This window comes from Thalassophryne amazonica, chromosome 9, assembly GCF_902500255.1.
Source record: "Thalassophryne amazonica chromosome 9, fThaAma1.1, whole genome shotgun sequence".
Classification (NCBI taxonomy): Eukaryota; Metazoa; Chordata; class Actinopteri; order Batrachoidiformes; family Batrachoididae; genus Thalassophryne; species Thalassophryne amazonica.
The window spans coordinates 81136363-81158407 of NC_047111.1; the positions used below are offsets into that span (position 1 = coordinate 81136363).

Genomic DNA, 22045 nt, shown 5'->3' on the forward strand with positions numbered 1-22045 from the left:
AGTGGGGAAAAATGGTTAGAAATGTGAACGGGTTGGCGGTGTACACGGGGCTTCTGTTTAGAACTACGCTTCCTCCTCACAGTCACCCAGTCGGACTGCTTTCCCGGCTGCTCGGGATCTGCCAGAGGGAAACTAACGGCGGCTAAGCTACCTTGGTCCGCACCGACTACAGGGGCCTGGCTAGCTGTAGAATTTTCCACGGTGCGGAGCGAGTCTCCAATTCGCCCAGCCTGGCCTCCAAAGCTACGAATAAGCTACACTTATTACAAGTACCATTACTGCTAAAGGAGGCTGAGGAATAACTAAACATTTCACACCCAGAGCAGAAAAGTGCGGGAGAGACAGGAGAAGCCGCCATGCTAAACTGGCTAAGAGCTAGTAGCTGCGCTAAGCTAGCGGATTCCTACAAACACACAAAGTGAATAATGTGTAAATAATTTAGAGGTGATTCAGCAGAGGGAGTGCTTTAGTTAAGGCACGTGAAGATTACACTGTGAAACAAATCGTTATCTAGGTAACTAGATCAATCTAACTGCGCAGATTAAACAGCTAACAGATACAGCAAAACACCGCTGTGCTCCGGAACAGGAAGTGATACAATACCGCAGTGAGAGCCAACCAGTAGAGAGGGTGTCTGTCTCCCTGATCCGAATTGGGAGCTGGTTCCACAGGAGAGGAGCCTGAAAGCTGAAGGCTCTGCCTCCCATTCTACTCTTAAAAACCCTAGGAACTACAAGTAAGCCTGCAGTCTGAGAGCGAAGCGCTCTACTGGGTTGATATGGTACTATGAGGTCCCTAAGATAAGATGGGACCTGATTATTCAAAACCTTATAAGTAAGAAGAAGAATTTTAAATTCTATTCTAGAATTAACAGGAAGCCAATGAAGAGAGGCCAATATGGGTGAAATATGCTCTCTCCTAGTCCCCGTCAGTACTCTAGCTGCAGCATTTTGAATTAACTGAAGGCTTTTCAGGGAACTTTTAGGACAACCTGATAATAACGAATTACAATAGTCCAGCCTAGAGGAAATAAATGCATGAATTAGTTTTTCAGCATCACTCTGAGACAAGACCTTTCTAATTTTAGAGATATTGCGCAAATGCACAAAAGCAGTCCTACATATTTGCTTAATATGTGCATTGAAGGACATATCCTGATCAAAAATGACTCCAAGATTTCTCACAGTATTACTAGAGGTCAGGGTAATGCCACCCAGAGTAAGGATCTGGTTAGACACCATGTTTCTAAGATTTGTGGGGCCAAGTACAATAACTTCAGTATTATCTGAACTTAAAAGCAGGAAATTAGATCATCCATGTCTTTATGTCTGTAAGACATTCCTGCAGTTTAACTAATTGGTGTGTGTCCTCTGGCTTCATGGATAGATAAAGCTGGGTATCATCTGCGTAACAATGAAAATTTCAGCAATCACAGGTTACCTCATCAGCTATGCCATTGAGCTACCTGCTTTAACATAAGCATGCGTTCGTGCGTGCACGTGTGTGTTTGAATGAGCGTACAATCACCAGCCACTTTATTAGGTACACCTGTTCAATGGCTTGTTAACACAAATACAGTTGTATGTAAAGTTTTTGGCACCCCTGATGGTTTTCCTTTATAAATCATTGGTTGTCTGGATCAGAAATTTCAGTTAAATATATCATATAGCAGAGAAACACAGTGATATTTGAGAAGTGAAATTAAGTTTATAGGATTTACAGAAAGTGTGCAGTAATTCTTTAAACAAAATTAGGCAGGTGCGTAAATTTGGGCACCCCAACAGAAAAAAATACATCAATATTAAGTAGATCCTCCTTTTGCAGAAATAACAGCCTCTAAACGCTTCCTATAGCATCCAATGAGAATCTGGATTCTGGTTGAAGGTATTGTTGGTTTCTGACCATCGACAGCCCGCTTAAATTCACACCACAGATTTTCAATAATATTCAGGTCTGGGGACTGAGATGTCCATTCCAGAACATTGTTCTTGTTCCTCTGCATGAATGCCTTAGTCGATTTTGAGCAGTGTTTAGGGTCGTTGTCTTGTTGAAAGATCCAGCCCCGGTGCAGCTTCAACTTTGTCACTGACTCTTGAACATTGTTCTCAAGAATCAGCTGATATTGACTGGAATCCATGTGACCCTCAACATTAACAAGATTCCCAGTACCTGCACTGGCCACACAGCCACAGCATGATGGAACCACCTCCAAATTTTACTGTAGGTAGCAAGTGTTTTTCTTGGAATGCTGTGTTCTTTCTCAGCCTTGCATACCGACCCTTGTTATGTCCAAATAACTCAATTTTAGTTTCATGAGTCCACAGCACCTTATTCCAAAATGAAGCTGGCTTGTTCAATTGTGCTTTAGCATACCTCAAGCGACTCTGCTTGTGGCGTGTACGAGGGCTGTCAATAAAGTATAGGTCCTTTTTATTTTTTTCAAAAACTATATGGATTTCATTCATATGTTTTTATGTCAGACATGCTTGAACCCTCGTGCACATGCGTGAGTTTTTTCCACGCCTGTCGGTGACGTCATTCGCCTGTGAGCACTCCTTGTGGGAGGAGTCGTCCAGCCCGTCGTCGGAATTCCTTTGTCTGAGAAGTTGCTGAGAGACTGGCGCTTTGTTTGATCAAACTTTTTTCTAAACCTGTGAGACACATCGAAGTGGACACGGTTCGAAAAATGAAGCTGGTTTTCGGTGAAAATTTTAACGGCTGATGAGAGATTTTGAGGTGATACTGTCACTTTAAGGACTTCCCACGGAGCGAGACGTCATGCAGCGGTCCCAGGCGCCATCGTCAGCCTGTTTCAAGCTGAAAACCTCCACATTTCAGGCTCTATCGATCCAGGACGTTGTGAGAGAACAAAGAAGTTTCAGAAAAAGTCGGTTTCAGCATTTTATCCGGATATTCCACTGTTAAAGGAGATTTTTTAATGAAAGACGTGCAGACGGGTCCGCGTGTCGGGACGCAGCCGGCGCGGTGCGGCGGCACAGGAAAAACACCTCCGTGTTGATAACCATTTGTAAAATCCAGGTAGCTTTTGATGGCTTTCAGAGGAGTGAGTATATGAGAAATTGTTTAACAGCTGGACATGTTCCAACTTGTCCTTAAGGCTTCCAACGGAGGTGTTTTTCCTGTGGCGGAGCGTCGCAGCGGCTGCGAGCCGACGCTGCAATCCGTCCGCACGTCTTTCATTAAAAAAATCTCCTTTAACAGTGAAATATCCGGATAAAATGCTGAAACCGACTTTTTCTGAAACTTCTCTGTTCTCTCACGATGTCCTGGATCAATAGAGCCTGAAATGTGGAGGTTTTCAGCTTGAAACAGGCTGACGACGGCGCCTGGGACCGCTGCACGACGTCTCGCTCCGTGGGAAGTCCTTAAAGCAACAGTATCACCTCAAAATCTCTCATCAGCTGTTAAAATTTTCACCGAAAACCAGCTTCATTTTTCGAACCGTGTCCACTTCGATGTGTCTCACAGGTTTAGAAAAAATTTTGATCAAACAAAGCGCCAGTCTCTCAGCGTCTCCTCAGACAAAGGAATTCCGACGACGGGCTGGACGACTCCTCCCACAAGGAGTGCTCACAGGCGAATGACGTCACCGACAGGCGTGGAAAAACTCACGCATGCGCACGAGGGTTCAAGCATGTCTGACGTAAAAACATATGAATGAAATCCATATAGTTTTTTAAAAAAATAAAAAGGACCTATACTTTATTGACAGACCTCGTACTCAGAAAAGGCTTCCTCTGCATTACAGCATCATACTGCATCTCTTTGTGAAAAGTGCACTGTATAGTTGAACGAGGCACAGAGACACTATCTGCAGCAAGATCATGTTGTAGGTCTTTGGAGCAGGTCTGTGGGTTGACTATGACTGTTCTCACCATCCTTCGCTTCAGCTTGTCTGAGATTTTTCTTGGCCTGCCACTTCGGGCCTCAACCAGTACTGTGCCTGTGGTTTTCCATTTCCTCACTATGTTCCTCACAGTGGAAACTGACAGCTGAAATCACTGAGCCAGCTTTTTGTATCCTTCTCCTAAACCATGATGTTGAACAATCTTTGTTTTCAGGTCATTTGAGAGTTGTTTAGAGGCGCCCATATTGCCACTCATTAGAAGAGAGGGGAAGAGGGGAAACATTTGCAAATGACCACCTTAAATACACTTTCTCATGATTGGATTCACCTGTGTAAGGTCAAGGGTCAGTGAGCTTACCAAACCAATTCTGTGTTTCAGTAATTTGTGCTAAATGTATTCAAATCAATAAAATGACAAGGGTGCTCAAATTTATGCACTTGCCCAATTTTGTTTAAATAATTATCACACTTTCTGTAAATACTACAAAGTTCATTTCACTTCTCAAATATCAGTGTGTTCGTCTGCTAGATGATATATTTAACTGAAATTTCTGATCCAGACAACCAAGGATTTATAAAGGAAAATCATGAAAATTATCAGGGGTGCCCAAACCTTTGCATACAACTGTAGCTAATCAGCCAATCACGTGTCCATATTTCTCTTTTTTGTCTTCCAGGACACTGTGAGCATTACTAAAGATGTCTGATAGTGTTGATATTGAAGAGAAACCACCGGCCCCTCCCTTGAGAATGAACAGTAGTTCACGAGACACTTCGTCAGTGAATCACGCCTCTAAACCGCTTCCAATGGCTCCTGAAGAGAAGAACAAAAAGGTCCGCCTGCGCTCCATCTTTCCCGGGGGAGACAAAAGTGAGTACCTTCCTCTACAAGTCACCTTCGCACTCAGCCTTATTAGGTTGCAGCAAATGTTTAAGTTTATTATGTTTGAAAATACTAGAAATCAACCTTAGTTTGTGTTTGCCTCCCACAGCAAACAAGAAGAAGGAGAAGGAACGTCCTGAGATCTCCCTACCTTCAGACTTTGAACACACTATTCACGTTGGCTTTGATGCTGTAACAGGAGAATTCACAGTGAGTGTACTTTTCACCTGACCACCAAGCACATAACCACAGACTGGTGTGTTTGTTTTCTAGCTTTTAAAACTCTTTGCCTATCTCAAAGTAGATTCTCAGGAACACATTTTGAAAATGGTACTTCCTCAAAGTGTTGGCATCAACCAATTCTACATTTCCCTAAGCACAAAGTTGATAATACTAGTGACTTGAATAACAACCAATCCATCATCCCTATCAGGTGAAACGTAAACTTGAGTGCTTTCAGAGTTGCTCAGTAAATTAGATTTAGCTGCAGTTTCAGTTTAGTGCTTCGTTATACCCTAGTGCATCAGGAGCACATTGGACAGTCTTAGTTGATATATTCCTCAGTTTGAATTTATTGAAAGTCACGCTGAAAACCAGGCCCGGGTCCCCAGAGACACAGTACACACATCTTCTGAGAGACCCCAAACATGGATGACAATTGTTTTTTTTATACAAGACAATGGGTGAGTTTTAGTCTCACAATCCTAATCTTACTAGCTCCCCACAGACTTCAGCCAACTTTATTGATCCCTAAAAGGGCAATTACGTTTACACTCCAATTACCTCAGACAAGATACAGCAATTAATCCACAATTATTACTTGTTTATGGTAATAATGGCACACATCAAAATTAAAGACAACACATATACATTTGACATTGTTTATGTGCTCTAAACTTGAAGCAGTCCATCATCCGAATTGAGGCAAAGTGGATGAAGGCTGCAGCAGGAGGGGCCCGTGCCGCCCAGCTTGGGGATTGAAGGCTGCAGCAGTAAAAACTGCTCTGCCTTCGAGGTGGCAGGGAGGAAGCCAGGGTGAGGGGAGTGGAGAGACATGGGGGGGGGGAGTAATAGGGATGGAGGGAGGGAGACGTGTTGTGTGTGCAGGTGAGTTAAATTTCTTAACTTAACTCTTCTATTGAGACTTTGAACCAGGTTCCAGGCACTTCTAAACAAAAGCAAATACTTGATAACTAACATACAATAATAAAATAAGGAATTAGCACCGATATTATCTAACAACAGTATTGTTTTCAGACCTGTGTATGAGAATAAAATTTTGATTTTTGATCCAGTCCAGATCAAAATTAGTGGACTGTTCTATGGTCACCCATGGGCAAAGTGATTTGATTTAGAGAAACATTTGATAAAGTCAAGGTCCCAGTCCAAGGTTGACATTTGGGCCAAATATATAGAAAGGGTGTAACCAAAAACAGGGAATCTGAAAAATATAAGAATTGTACATCATACGACTGAGGCTATGTACCATTTAAAACAACCTGAACTCTATGACAGTGATTACACTCTAATAAAGGAACTGCTGTCCCAATGAGAAAAAAAATGATTTAACAATTTGCATAGATTAAAAAGTTATTTCACCTTCACCTTACTGAGTTAATGCCACAAGACGTCTCTCGTTAAGTTGAAATAAATTTAAAAATCTATGCAAATTGTTTCATCACTTTTTCTCACTGAGACAGTGACTCTTTTTTAAAGTGTATGAATTATATTGTCATGTTCATATGTTTGTTTTTAATGATATTACCCAAAATGAAAGATAAAAACTTCAGGCAAAATGTTTCAGAAAAGGAAATTGGGGACACTCAAGCCAACTTTTAAATATTTCAACTGATATTCCTTTCCTTTTTCCTTACCACTGTCACCTGTGTGCTTGCTCTTGTGGTTGGTAAGGTTAGACCTTACTTGTGTGAAGCGCCTTGAGGCAGCTTTGTTATAATTTGGTACTATATAAATGAAAACAAAACAAAACAAAACAAAACAAGCAGCTTTGATTTTTAGAAGGCTTCACTGAAGTGGGTAGCAGTGGTTGGTACACGAGTAGGCAGTCCAACAAAAACAGCAGTACAAAAATCATCAGGCAATATGGCGTGGTCAAGGCAACAGGCAGGAGGTCAGGTACACTCTATGAGGCAGGCAGGAACTCAAACGCAGGTACAGAGCTGGAATGAAGGCACAAGGCATGACAAAGGGACAAAACCACCCAGTGAGCTTATAAAACCCCAGGTGGTAATCAGTAAATCAGCAACAGGTGTGCATGGAAAGCACCAGAAGCAGGGCGTGGACAGAGAGAGGGAATCAACCATCACCAAGAACCAAGAGAGAGAGACAAGAGAAACAGAGACAGACAGACCCAAGCAGAAAAATCCCAACAAGAGAATAAACAAACCAAAACCCCAATAATATAAAACTAACAAAACGCAAATCCTGACAGGTTTGTCTTAAGCCTGGTTCATACGACAGGGTTTTAAAATTATCTTTAGGTTTCCAAAACCTGAGACCACACACGTGAAGATAAAAAAATCATGGATCTAACAGGTTTGGTCGTACAGTGTGTGGTGTTCAGCCACACGGTAAGGACAACACCACACAGGAACAGATTTCACACACGAACATTTACAGTTCAGACAGGAAATCTCACAAAATCTCTCGAGATTAAACGTGACTTCAGAGTAAACAAACGGAGGTACTTTGTGGACTATTTAAAACAGAGGGAAAAAACGATACAAAAAGAAAAAGGTGTTCTTTAAAGGAGTGGAGACAATGCGACCACCGGACTTTCTGGTAAGTCAGAACAGCTGTTTTGATTTTATTTTCCGCTCCGTAGGTCCGTCACCTCTCTTTCTGATTGGCTGCACGTCACATTCAGCAGGCTGCATGCTCGTTTTGGTCGGAGGACACAACACACACAGTGATATCGGGCCAAAAAAATCCAACATGTTGAATATCCCCGATTTGCGATCGGAGCACTCCTGACATCCTTCCGGGCAGATCAGAGCGCTCTGAACACACCACACATGGCAGGAATATCTGATAAGATTATCTTTAGCGTCATCACGATTGTCGGGGCGTCCTTAAGATTGTCGGAAGGGGAAGATCGGGTCCGATATCGGCCTAATTATCCTGCTGTGTGAACCTGGCTTTAGTCCACCCAGCTGTAAATGGGTACAGGACAGGGCTGGGGAAGTAACCTGCATTGGACTGACATTCCCTCAAGGGGAAGTCCTAGACTCTCATCTGCTTGATGCTACAGAATCTGAAGATAAGCACCAGCGGGCCTCAGAGCCAATATAGGCCTTTTTGTTCTATACCTGCGTGAGGAAACCTTACTGGAACATATCATGAGAGAGCTATACCGTTACACCCCTAGTAAGACGTCAGTTCTGGAATCCATAGTGTCAAGCAAATGAGAGTCTGTGACTTCCCCAGGACGGGATGCAAGATACGTCCCCAGCCAAGGCTGGTACACATTTATGGCTTCGTAGACTGAGGTAGTGCAGAGGAGGTGTCTTGTCCAAGGATACAGATGGGTAGTAGAACTGGGAATCAAACCGAACTCCTTATTTTCCTACACAGTATGCAGGAGATATTTAGAATGGCTTGTTTGGGGAATTGGTAAAAATACACCTGTGGTTAGTATTGAACACTAATATAAAGTCATATATTACCTGCCTGTCCAGGGTATACCAGAGCAATGGGCACGGCTCCTACAGACCTCGAACATCACTAAGCTGGAGCAGAAGAAGAACCCACAAGCTGTGTTGGATGTTTTAAAGTTCTACGACTCCAAAGAGACTGTCAACAACCAGAAATACATGAGCTTCACCTCGGGAGGTAAGCAAAAATATCTTTTACTCAGTATTTTTATTGGATGAGTTATTCAAGATCCTAATTGTAGAGTAAGTTCTTTCAGCTTCTCCCTTTCCCACTCAGGGTCATCACCACAGCAGATCCAACATGCTTTATTGCAGTTTTTACACCAGATACCCTTCCTGACACAACTTCACATTGCATGGAGAATGGGCAAGGAGGGCCTTGAACTGGAAACAATCACACTAACTACTCGGCCACCATGTTGCCCAAGAGCCTATTCACATATGCTTCAAAAATTTCAATAAGCAAGTGTTAATTATGAATTTAGATCAAATAGGAAAGAATTGCAACATTTGAATCAGGGGTGGTGGACAAGTGGTTATTGCACTTGGTGTCAGTGCAGAAGGTTTCCTGTTCAAACCCCACCCCTGCCGCATCTCTCTATGTGATGTGGAGTCCTGTCAGGAAGGGCATCCGGCGTAAAACGTGTGCCAATTCAACATGCAGATGACCTCAGATTTGCTGTGGCGACCCCGAGTGCAAACAAAAGAGCAGCCGAAGGGACTTCCTTAGAAAAGGAGATACCTGTGGAAAATTTTTGCGATGTCCCAACATGATGCTTATAGTGACATAGACCAGATTCAGTGTGGTGGCTATCTGCCTTGGCCGCGACAATTATGGTTTACATGGAAGCATCTCCATAACACTGAAGCACATTTATAGCCACTGGACATATCTAAACTAGAACTTAACTTTAAGATGAGAGACCCCTGGCCAGGAACACCACCGATAAACCACCAAAAAATTTATTGGAAGCTACAGATAACTGATAACTTCCAGTATCGTCACCGGTACACTTGCAACTACTAGCAAGCTGATTTTGAGTTTTAACACCACAATCACTTCTTGTAGCATCAAAGGTGACCACAGACCCAAACAATGAGTCAGCACTTCTGTCTTTATGCGCCCTGCACACTGCTGGAAGCTCCTGTTTATTACATAACTTCCAGCAGAGAAGCTCAACTCTCTACTCAATAACAGCGTCGCCGTGAGGCGGAGGTCTTGGAAAATAAAGCAGTGCTGACTTTTTGGTTTATAAATAAAATTAATACTGATATAATAACTCCATTAATGTCAATTCTGTATAAAGTTGTACAAAAGTTTTGTACAACTTTGTACAAAAAAGTTGTACAAAGTTAAAATATAACATATACCTTTTAATGCTGAATAATGCACTAATTCTGAAGTTTTATAACAACAAATGTGAGATGTGTTGGTGTTGACAGATAAATGTGCTTTTGTAAAATATGCCATTTTTTTTTATTTGTTAAAAAAAAAGGCATTTTCAAAAAAAAAAAAAAAAAAAAAAAAAAAAAAGCCAAGTTGTAATTAGATAACCGTCTGATATAACCGGTGTCAAAATACATAAATAGAACACTGCCATGATCTACTGGTGCCGGGTGAATACTGCCATGAACACTACTGGCCAGTAGATGGCAGTAGGGACCGTGAAATTCCAGATAATCCGTGTCTGCTACATTTAAGATGCGTGGAATTTAATAAATGCAAACTGAATTTCAGACATCTTATATACGAGGTCTGTCCAAAAAGTAACGGACCTTTGGCTGGGGAAAAAAAAAAAAAAAAAAAAAACTGCCTTACCTGGAGCGTTGGAAACCTAATCACCCTTGAAGTAGTCTGCTTGGGACTCCACACACTTCTCCCAGCGGCGTCGCCACTGTTGGAAGCATTCCAAGAAAGCCTCTTTTGGAATGGAGTGCAGCTCCACCGTTGTTGCAGCCATAATGTCCTCTCTTGTCTCAAATCGCGTTCCTTTTAATGGTCTTAAGTTTTGGAACAGCCAGAAGTCGCAAGGGGCCATGTCAGGAGAGTAAGACACCTGTTGAACCACCGGAGTCTGGTTTTTCGTCAAATAAGTCTGAATTAAGTGAGAGGAATGAGCTGGAGCATTGTCGTGGTGGATGCGCCAATTTCCTGTGGCCCACAACTCCGGTCTCTTGTGCCGCACACCATCACGTAGACGATGGAGGACATCCCTGTAATACTCATTCGTTATTGTTTGACCCTGTGGTGCGTACTCGTGGTGTACCACACCACGGAGTCAAAAAAAAAAAAAACCAAAAAAAAAACAGTCAGCATTACCTTGATGTTGCTGCGCACTTGGCGCATCTTTTTCGGTCTTGGCGACGTGGAATGCTTCCACTGTGACGACTGGAATTTGGTTTCCGGGTCATACCCATACACCCAGGACTCATCACCGGTGATTATGGTGTCCATAAAGCTGGGATCAGTTTGAATGGAGTCCAGCATGTCCTGTGAGACTTCAACCCGATGTTGCTTTTGCTCTGCCGTCAGCAACTTTGGCACAAATTTCACCGCCACTCGTTTCATGCCCAAATCTTCTGTCACGATGGAATGTGCCGAAGTCCTACTAATGTCCACCTCTTCTGCAATTTCTCGGACAGTCACACGAAGGTCCCGCATAACCACAGCGTTCACTTTGGAAATGATCTCGCCATTTCCGCATGTCGAAGGCCGACCGGAGCGCGGCTCGCTCTCCACTATTACGCAGCCGTCTTTAAACCGGTTATACCACTCCTTAATCCGTGTGATGCTCATAGCTTCATCTCTGAAAGCCGTCTGAATTTTCTGAATCGTTTCCACCTGGCTGTCGCCCAGTTTGTAGCAGAATTTGATGCAATAGTGCTGCTCCAAGCGTTCGGCCATTTTCCTCACAATAAAAATCCGATGAGGGGGGTGGACCAGTGCTCACTCAAAGCCTGCCCACAGGCGAATGACGCAACCGACAGGCGTGAAAAAACTCACGCATGCGCACGAAGGTTCAAGCTTGGCTGATGCAATCACACGTGATTCAAATCCATATAGTTTTTGAAAAAAATAAAAAGGTCCGTTACTTTTCGGACAGACCTCGTATATTACGCTGGAACAAAGACGACAGACTCTAAATACCAAACAAGAATGGATTGCAGTGATTCCAATTGAAAATAATGAGAAGCAACCTGAGCTTCTGGCATTATTACATAAAACAAACACAATAACAACATCTATAAACCCAGAGAATATATTCACGAGAGTTTTAGGCACAATATACAAAGAGTTTAATGCTGTTGTCTGTGTGGAGCCTGATCAGAGCGTCTCAAATGCATTTCTTCTGTCATGAATGTACTGACATTGCCCATAATGCACTGCTGGACACAGCATCTCCACACTAAAACCTTCAAAACTAGTGCATTACTTTAAAACTAAAACATATATCTGATATTTTCACTTTATAAAACTTGAGATGTGACTTTAATTTAAATAACTTGTCCAAAATTAGTTTGGTTAAAATTAATTTAATCATAAGTTAAAACTGTATGCCTCTGGATGACTTGGGTGATATTGCCAGCGTATCAGTATGGGGTCAAAAGAAATTAGCTTTTTTTCCTTTTCTGTGGCCAGTTCTCCTTTGCCTGCAGAGAATAGAGTGGTTTCTTTTAGAACCAGCTCTCCTCTGTTTACGGAGGATAGAACTGCACATCTACTACAAAAAATTTAGCAGGTAGGTACTCGACTGATTTTAGGTTTCATAAATGTTTGTAACTGTTCAGCTGTGTTTTCCATGTCTGCAAAAATACCTTAGCGGTCTAAAAATTATCGAAGCAAAACTTATCGGAAGATAATTTGTCTGATAATGGTTTTCAAAGTTATCTGAAAAGCTAACCCGATAATGACAACATTATCTTCGATAATTAGCGGATTAGCGGAACTGTGCCCACCACTGTGTGTGTGTGTATATACGAGGGCTGTCAATAAAGTATAGGTCCTTTTTATTTTTTTCAAAAACTATATGGATTTCATTCATATGTTTTTACGTCAGACATACTTGAACCCTCGTGCGCATGCGTGAGTTTTTCCACGCCTGTCGGTGACGTCATTCGCTTGTGAGCACTCCTTGTGGGAGGAGTCGTCCAGCCCCTCGTCGGAATTCCTTTGTCTGAGAAGTTGCTGAGAGACTGGCGCTTTGTTTGATCAAAATTTTTTCTAAACCTGTGAGACACATCGAAGTGGACACGGTTCGAGAAATTAAGCTGATTTTCGGTGAAAATTTTAACGGCTGATGAGAGATTTTGAGGTGATACTGTCGCTTTAAGGACTTCCCACGGTGCGAGACGTCGCGCAGTGCTCTCAGGCGCTGTTGTCAGCCTGTTTCAAGCTGAAAACCTCCACATTTCAGGCTCTATTGATCCAGGACGTCGTGAGAGAACAGAGAAGTTTCAGAAGAAGTCGGTTTCAGCATTTTATCCGGATATTCCACTGTTAAAGGAGATTTTTTTAATGAAAGACGTGCGGACGGGTTCCAACTTGTCCTTAAGGCTTCCAACAGAGGTGTTTTTCCTGTGGCGGAGCGTCTCGGCGGCTGCGAGCCGACGCTGCAATCCGTCACCGAAAACCATCTTAATTTTTCGAACCGTGTCCACTTTGATGTGTCTCACAGGTTTAGATAAAATTTTGATCAAACAAAGCGCCAGTCTCTCAGCAACTTCTCAGACAAAGGAATTCCGACGAGGGGCTGGACGACTCCTCCCACAAGGAGTGCTCACAGGCGAATGACGTCACCGACAGGCGTGGAAAAACTCACGCATGCGCACGAGGGTTCAAGCATGTCTGACGTAAAAACATATGAATGAAATCCATATAGTTTTTGAAAAAAATAAAAAGGACCTATACTTTATTGACAGACCTCATATATATATATATATATATATATATATATATATATATATATATATATATATATATATATATATATATATATATATATATATATATATATATATATATATATATATATATATATATATATATATATATATATATATACAGCCTTACAAACAAAAACAAACATCTATGTATGTTTAACAGTGTTTTTTTCTCTGTTCCAGACAAGTCTGCCCATGGGTATATAGCAGCAAACACTCTGGTGAGTTTTTTTTTTTTTTTAATCTAACAGAGTTTGTGTACATTGTTATTTCCAACAGGGAAACTACATAATCATACACCATAAAATGTCTGATAATATCTAAAAAAAGACTACATTTTTTTAAAAATAGTAATCTCAGGCTGCAACTAATAAGTTTTCATTCTTGATTCATCTCTTGCTTTTTCAAAAGATGATTCAGTCGTCACATTACTTTTTTAGACCAAACAGGTTCACTCGGATCTTAACAGTCAAAACCAGTTTATGAATTTGAAACCTGGTTTGCATATAGTCCAGACCAGTTTGCTGTGGTTAATTGTGATGTTAAGCCAGTTCATTCAACCACCCATTTTCTGAACTTATTTGGCATCACGTGGGGCTGGAGTTTATCCCTGTGTGCACTGGGCAATGACCATGAGGAGATAACACATACAGAAGAACATTCACACATTGTGTCAGTTTAGTCTTTTCACTTAGCCAGATCTGCATGTTTTTGGACTGTGACAGGAATCAAAAGCCCACACAGGGACAACCCACACAGACAAGGGGACAACATGCAGAGCTCATCCAGAAATGCATTATACTTAGGTCAGGTTTGAATCCAAACCTTCTTGTTATGAAGCAACAGTGGCAATCGCCGATTTAAAATAGCTTTAAAGCACTATGTACTTTATATGCAACACTTTGAAACAAGTTTAACATTTGATGTGTCTCATTTAGACATTTTATTCTTTGATTAAAAAAATAAGTTAGAATATCTTGTTCATACGAGGGATGGCACAATACCACTTTTCAGTATTGGATACTGATACTAGAACCTTCAGTATTCACACATACTGATACCAATTCCACTTTTAAAGTACTTTTCAGTATAATGCCCATGTGTTGCAAATCAAAATGTTCACAATAATCTCATCTTTCAGAATGTGCATCACATATTACAACACCGTGTCTAGAACACTGCATGTAGAAATATGTTTGTTCTAAATCTGATCAAATGAAATACATTTTCAGGAAATTCTTCAAATTTTTCTTGAAAACACACCTTTATTCATGTGAATGTACTGTTTTCATGCTCCCAATAGCTTCACTGAAGTCTTTGGCTCACAAAAGTAGTGTAAAATTGCATATCATTGTAAAATCGATGTAAACTGAAATAACCCATCATTTGTTGTTAGATGATTTCTTTGTTTAGTTTATGCATGAATGTCCATAAATATACCTCATTATACATATAATGGAAAGTTCTTCACTAAAATTGCCCATTTGCTCCATTGGAGGTGGTGGTGGAGGGGGGACTATTAGATCCTGGCAGTGGTGGGTGGGCACAGCTAACCAAGAAGTTCGATAACCACTAACTCAAAAGTTAACTTTTAGAATGCTAAACCAATAAATAAGGTTATAGCTAATCATTAACCCCTAACTTTCAGTATTGACTTGGCATACTGTAAGCAACTTTTAGCACCACAGAGGCTTCTGAGTAAATTCAACACAGCACTTGCAGCACCCTGTCGGCTGCTGCAAAGATGCCTCACTAAAACAGCATTAGTGAAGGTTACAAATGATCTTCTTATGGCCTCGGACAGTGGACTCATCTATGTGCTTGTTCTGTTAGACCTCAGTGCTGCTTTTGATACTGTTGACCATAAAATTTTATTACAGAGATTAGAGCATGCCATAGGTATTAAAGGCACTGCGCTGCGGTGGTTTGAATCATATTTGTCTAATAGATTACAATTTGTTGATGTAAATGGAGAATCTTCTTCACAGACTAAAGTTAATTATGGAGTTCCACAAGGTTCTGTGCTAGGACCAATTTTATTCACTTTATACATGCTTCCCTTAGGCAGTATTATTAGACGGTATTGCTTAAATTTTCATTGTTACGCAGATGATACCCAGCTTTATCTATCCATGAAGCCAGAGGACACACACCAATTAGCTAAACTGCAGGATTGTCTTACAGACATAAAGACATGGATGACCTCTAATTTCCTGCTTTTAAACTCAGATAAAACTGAAGTTATTGTACTTGGCCCCACAAATCTTAGAAACATGGTGTCTAACCAGATCCTTACTCTGGATGGCATTACCCTGACCTCTAGTAATACTGTGAGAAATCTTGGAGTCATTTTTGATCAGGATATGTCATTCAAAGCGCATATTAAACAAATATGTAGGACTGCTTTTTTGCATTTACGCAATATCTCTAAAATCAGAAAGGTCTTGTCTCAGAGTGATGCTGAAAAACTAATTCATGCATTTATTTCCTCTAGGCTGGAATATTGTAATTCATTATTATCAGGTTGTCCTAAAAGTTCCCTAAAAAGCCTTCAGTTAATTCAAAATGCTGCAGCTAGAGTACTGATGGGGACTAGAAGGAGAGAGCATATCTCACCCATATTGGCCTCTCTTCATTGGCTTCCTGTTAATTCTAGAATAGAATTTAAAATTCTTCTTCTTACTTATAAGGTTTTGAATAATCAGGTCCCATCTTATCTTAGGGACCTCGTAGTACCATATCACCCCAATAGAGCGCTTCGCTCTCAGACTGCAGGCTTACTTGTAGTTCCTAGGGTTTGTAAGAGTAGAATGGGAGGCAGAGCCTTCAGCTTTCAGGCTCCTCTCCTGTGGAACCAGCTCCCAATTCAGATCAGGGAGACAGACACCCTCTCTACTTTTAAGATTAGGCTTAAAACTTTCCTTTTTGCTAAAGCTTATAGTTAGGGCTGGATCAGGTGACCCTGAACCATCCCTTAGTTATGCTGCTATAGACATAGACTGCTGGGGGGTTCCCATGATGCACTGTTTCTTTCTCTTTTTGCTCTGTATGCACCACTCTGCATTTAATCATTAGTGATCGATCTCTGCTCCCCTCCACAGCATGTCTTTTTCCTGGTTCTCTCCCTCAGCCCCAACCAGTCCCAGCAGAAGACTGCCCCTCCCTGAGCCTGGTTCTGCTGGAGGTTTCTTCCTGTTAAAAGGGAGTTTTTCCTTCCCACTGTAGCCAAGTGCTTGCTCACAGGGGGTCGTTTTGACCGTTGGGGTTTTACATAATTATTGTATGGCCTTGCCTTACAATATAAAGTGCCTTGGGGCAACTGTTTGTTGTGATTTGGCGCTATATAAAAAAATTGATTGATTGATTGACTTACCTTTCACGGTGGCAGTGTAGATCAAACACAAGGCACTTTCACTCATAGTTTCATTTATAAACAGACTAATTCCGGGCAGTTTATCAACACAATAACAGCAACTCTGTCATGTTTACAAAGTAAAAATATCGCACTTTTAAAGTAATGAAGAAGAAAGAATAAAGAAGGTTTGAGCGTTAAACCGACACAAGTGCCAAAAGGCATTATGGGAAATCAAACTTGTCTTATCACCCCCCGTCAAAACACATAGAACACTGCCATCTACTGAATGGGAGTGTGAAACGCAGCCAACATGCTGAGTCACACTTCAGAAACAGAATTTTCAGTTCTGCAAATGCTTTTTTTGTTGTTTACATTTTTTACAAATGGAAAAAAAAATACATATTTACGAAATACACTATTTGTAAAAACTAACACACAAGTTACAAATTGGAAATTTGTGTTTATGGATCAAAAACGTGTGCAAATCAAGGACTATTTGTAGATTACCCTGTGTACATTTGCAGGAATTAATGAGACAAATTTAACTCCATAAATAATTGTATTTTCACTTAAAAAAGTAAAGGTTTGCATGTACATGTGTTTTAAAGCAGACACACTGTCAATCATAATGCATTGTAGCAATGCATTATGGGAGTTCTGGGTTTGATTGTTTTTATTATTATTATTGTAGTCCAGGTTAGTTTAGGAGTGTTGTTAATGTTATAGATTAGTTGTGTTTTTGAAGTTTAAGGAATGTTGTTAGTTTGGTGAAGAATTATGTTGTGATCATGAGTGAAAATGATATTGCAATTTACCTCTTCTGCCAAAATAAATAAATATTTTTCCCCCCGTCACACCGGCAGCTGGCCCGACTCCTTCTGCTGGGGGAGCGCGGAGGGCTGAGTTCCTTATGGCAGCCTGACTGTTGCAAAACACCCAACAGACTGGAATTGTTTGGTTTTAGGGTTTACAAACATTTTTGACCATTCGGTCTTACTATGCCAGCAAAGAAATGTTAGTGAACTAAAAGTTAGCGGAACTAAATTTAGTGGAAGCTAATTAATCTGATGATGGTTTTCAAAATTAGCTGGAAAGATAATCTGTTAATGAAAAAGTTACCTTCACTAATTAGCGGATTAGCGGAACTGTGCCCACCACTGGATTCTGGATAAAGAAAACAGCCCATCCACATGTTTTTTTTTTTAATGACAGTATGCTTTGTCTGAAGGCCTAAAAAGTAAAAAGAGAAGTGGGTTTATTAAAAGCAGTTTTTAAGGATTTAGTGGCAGTGTGACTCACTCTGACTCTTCTTTGAATGAGCCTGTTGAAACAGCAGGCAGAGAGAGAAAGGGAATGAGACACAGACTGTAGTCCTGGCTATGAGGCCAAGAGCGTCTGCAACAGGAGTGGAAATGCGAGGTGGCACTCTGTATTTTCAGCAAGTGGTTGAATGATGTCTCTATGACATTCCATCGCATTCCATTCATAGAAATATGATGAAAAATAGAGTTGATGCCCCCAATCGATTTCAGCGGGGTTATAAACAAGTACCGTATTTTCCGGACTATAAGGCACACCAGCCACTTTATCCATTATAAAGAAAAATAAACCATAAACAAGTCGCACTGGACTATAAGTAACATGGACATACAGGTATGTTAAATTAACATGAAAAGTTCAGATGATAATATTGTGACGGCTACTGTTTTCGGATGCATATTTCGCCATTCGCAACTTGTAATCTGCAGAGTATGATTTTGTTTTTGGTGGCATTTTTTCGGGCCTTCTCCGTTGTCTTGTTAAGTTATCAGTAATGTTGAAATTTTTATTTTTCTATGGTAGTTATAAGCAGTGGTGGGCACACTTCTGATAATCCGATAACAGATAATTATCGAAGATAATGTTTTCATTATCGGATTATCTTTTTAGATAAATTTAAAAACCATCATCGGATTAATTATCTTCTGATGAATTACCGTCCAATAACGTACTAAACTAAGCTGAACAGTGAAAAACATTTTTAAAACTGTTAAAGCTGTTGAGACCTACCTGTTAAAAGTTTCCTAATAGGCATGTTGTTCTATCCTCTGCAAACAGAAACCACTCTATCCTCTGTAAGCAAAGGAGAACTGGTGACCAAAAAAAAGTCATTCCCTTTAACACCATACTAATATAACTGCAATGTCACCAAGTCATCCAGAGGCATACATGTTTAAATTATGGTTCAAATTTTAACCACTCATTTTAGACAAGTTATTTAAAATTAATGTCATGTCTGAAGTTTATAAAGTGAAAATATCAGATATGTTTTCGTTTTAAAGTAATGTGCTAATTTTTAAGGTTTTGTGAGCACATGCTGTGCCAGGCAGCAATGCATTATGGGTAGCATAAAGTAATCTCAGACGTTCACGACAGGACAAATGCATTTCAGACACTCTGGTCAGGGTCCACAGATAACAGCATTAAACTCTAGTGCCTAAACTCTCGTGAATATATTCTCTGGGTTTATAGACGTTAGTGTATTTGCGTTTGTTAAATTCCACGCATCTTAAATGTAGCAGACATGGATTATCTGGAATTTTGTTTGACATTTTTTCAAGGCTGCTACTGCTATCTACTGGCCAGGAGTGTTCATGGCAGTATTAAACGTCTGGGTACATGGCTGCTCTCAAAGTATTGGTATTGTCCATTGTCCAGGCGCTTTTTGTGTGCATATATTTGTTAACTTTGTATTCTAAAACTACGGTTAGAAGTAATTCCGACTCCTTATCGGTCCACATGAATGAGGTTGGCGCCATGTTTTTAGTTTTTGTGGAAGTGACGACAAGAGAATAAGGCTCCTGACTGGATAGAATTTTAATCAGTACTGGCACCCAAAGGTTTGGCAGACTAATTACAACACATTTATACGGTTCAATGTGGATGGATTTTTTTTTTTTTTTTAAACGACGTAGTGTGGATGAAGTTTTTTTCCCCAAAGTGAAAGGGTAAGATATTCGGTTTTACAAATACCCGACAACGTGTGTACATGGCCTTATGTCTGTGAAAGGCACTATATAAATAAATTTACTTACTAATATTATGCAGGGGTGGTGGCCAAGTGGTTAATGCGCTTGGTTTCAGTGCAGAAGGTTCCGGGTTCAAATCCCACCCCTGCCTCATTTCTCCATGTAATGTGGAGTTGCGTCAGGAAGGGCATCCGGCGTAAAACCTTTGCCAATTCAACATGCAGATCTACCTCGGATTTGCTGTGGCGACCCCAAGTACAAACAAGGGAGCAGCCGAAGGGACTTACTTTTACTTACTTACTAATATTGAGTGCACGTTTTACAACATCATAAAAGTTTTAAAACATGAAATTCCGATGACACTTCCAGGGCTCCGTAAAAATGCCTGTTTTTACAAATAAAAATGGAATATTTTACAGAAGCACATTTATCTTTAAACCAACACATGACACACGTCACATTAACGTGTTGGTTTACATAATGGATTACTGAACCAATCACTGTTTAGCATTTTTGCCCAGAATGCTTTGCGGTCTGTGTTTGTTACAAAACCTCAGAATTAGTGCCTTATTCAACATTAAAAGATATATGTTATATTTTAACTTTGTACAAATGACAGATTTGACATTAATGGAGTTATTCTATCAGTATTTTCAAAAAACCATAAGTTAGTATGACTTTATTTTTCAAGACCTCCGCCTGACTGGAGTGTTGAAATTGATAGGGAGCTGGTCTTGTGGCTGCTCTCGGTGTGCCTCTGTGGTGAGAGCGTTGTTGTAAACAAGAGCTTCTAGCAGGAGCAGGATGTTGAAAGAAAAATGATTATGATTAGTAAAGAGTTGATTTCGTGGGTGCTCTCAGGATTTGTCTGTGCTGCTTCCTGCAGAGGGCAGCATGGTCAAACATTCTTGCTTATTCTTTAGGTCTTTTACCGCTTTTGATGTTTTCAAAAGCAATCGTGTTAAAAATTAATTTCAGCTCTTTAGTAACTGCAAATGTTCCATAGACAACACCGGAATTTATCGGTTATCGATTATCTGTAACTTCCGATACATTTTTGGGTGGTTTATCAGTTTATCTTTATCAAAGATAACTTTTCAGTTATCTTATTATCTGTTATCAAAGTTAATTTTTTGGTTATCTGTGCCCACCACTGGTTATAAGTGACAGGAACAGTCACACAAGCCTTGAGTGCCCTCTCGTGAGCTGCATTTTACCTACGGATATGTTTGTATTTTGCGGACCACATTGCGAGCCGAACCATAACCCGCACCATTGCTGAATGGTTCTTTTCTAACATATTACCTGCTGTGGACCATAGTACACATCAGGTGTCAGCTGCTGATGTTCGTGCAGCACCTACCTGCGCAGCTCATGACCTCCCCGTGGTGTCGACGCCAGCTCCTTCCAAGTGCAGACACTAATCCTCCGCCATCGCTCACCCAGTGCTCCCACGCAGCTCTCAGCGTCAACTTAAACACTCTGTTCACACTGGTATCCAAGGGTTGAAGCTGTTTTGTGAGCCCTCCCGGAATAACAGCAAGCACCGCGTTCGTCTGCTTCACACGCTGTTTCACAATCACTGTCTGCGTGAGGTGAGGAATACGCATCCAGTGTTCTGTTCTCCGATTGGTTATCGCGACTAGTGTGACCTATAGGGCAGCCGCCATACTACAGTGCCCATGATGCATTGCATTTCCGTTTCCGGTGGCCATTTTAAAACATAGTGCAACTCTGTCACGTAAACTGTTTTATTACGCTAAGTTAATTGAGAATGTACCGGCATATTTTTCATTTATAAGTGACTCTGGAGTATAGGTCGCACCCCCGGCCAAAACATGTAAAAAAGTGCGACTTATAGTCCGAAAAATACAGTAATCTGTTAAATACATTTGTCTGGATGTCCTTTTCTAGCCTAACCTTTGAACAAAACATCAGCTCAAATTGTGACACAAATATTCTACTCACTTAAATGAAGACATACAGTGACCATAACATGACGCAGTATTTTTGGCCAATATCAAAGTGACACTGATCCAAAATATTTAGACCAATGTACCCCCTACAACATATTTATCAGTTAGTAACTGTTGAATAAATGCTTAATGTTAAATAAATGTGATGTCCTTAATTACATATTCAGCCAGTGTGTCCCATTTGGTTGAACATGGTGCTTCTGTCTTTTTGTAGTAAGAACCTTGAGGCGGGTCTGTTGCATTACACATCGTGACCTCCCTTAACTTTTGCTTGTTACAGTAAAAACACAAATTATTATTCAACTCAGTCTCTGATACTTGTTCATGCACAATAGTATGA

The 22045-nt window shown here is 40.7% G+C and overlaps 1 protein-coding gene across 2 annotated transcripts in view; it reads left to right on the forward strand.

Moving 5' to 3' along the window:
- LOC117517505 (serine/threonine-protein kinase PAK 3) overlaps positions 1 to 22045 on the forward strand; it is a 149949-nt gene that overhangs the window by 86249 nt on the left and 41655 nt on the right. For both annotated transcript variants that reach the window (XM_034178534.1, XM_034178536.1), the window contains exons 2-5: positions 4546 to 4739; positions 4861 to 4961; positions 8450 to 8603; positions 13550 to 13587. In XM_034178534.1, the coding sequence (XP_034034425.1) occupies positions 4568 to 4739; positions 4861 to 4961; positions 8450 to 8603; positions 13550 to 13587 (465 nt within the window). In that variant the 5' untranslated portion in view covers positions 4546 to 4567. The remainder of the gene's footprint in view (positions 1 to 4545; positions 4740 to 4860; positions 4962 to 8449; positions 8604 to 13549; positions 13588 to 22045) is intronic.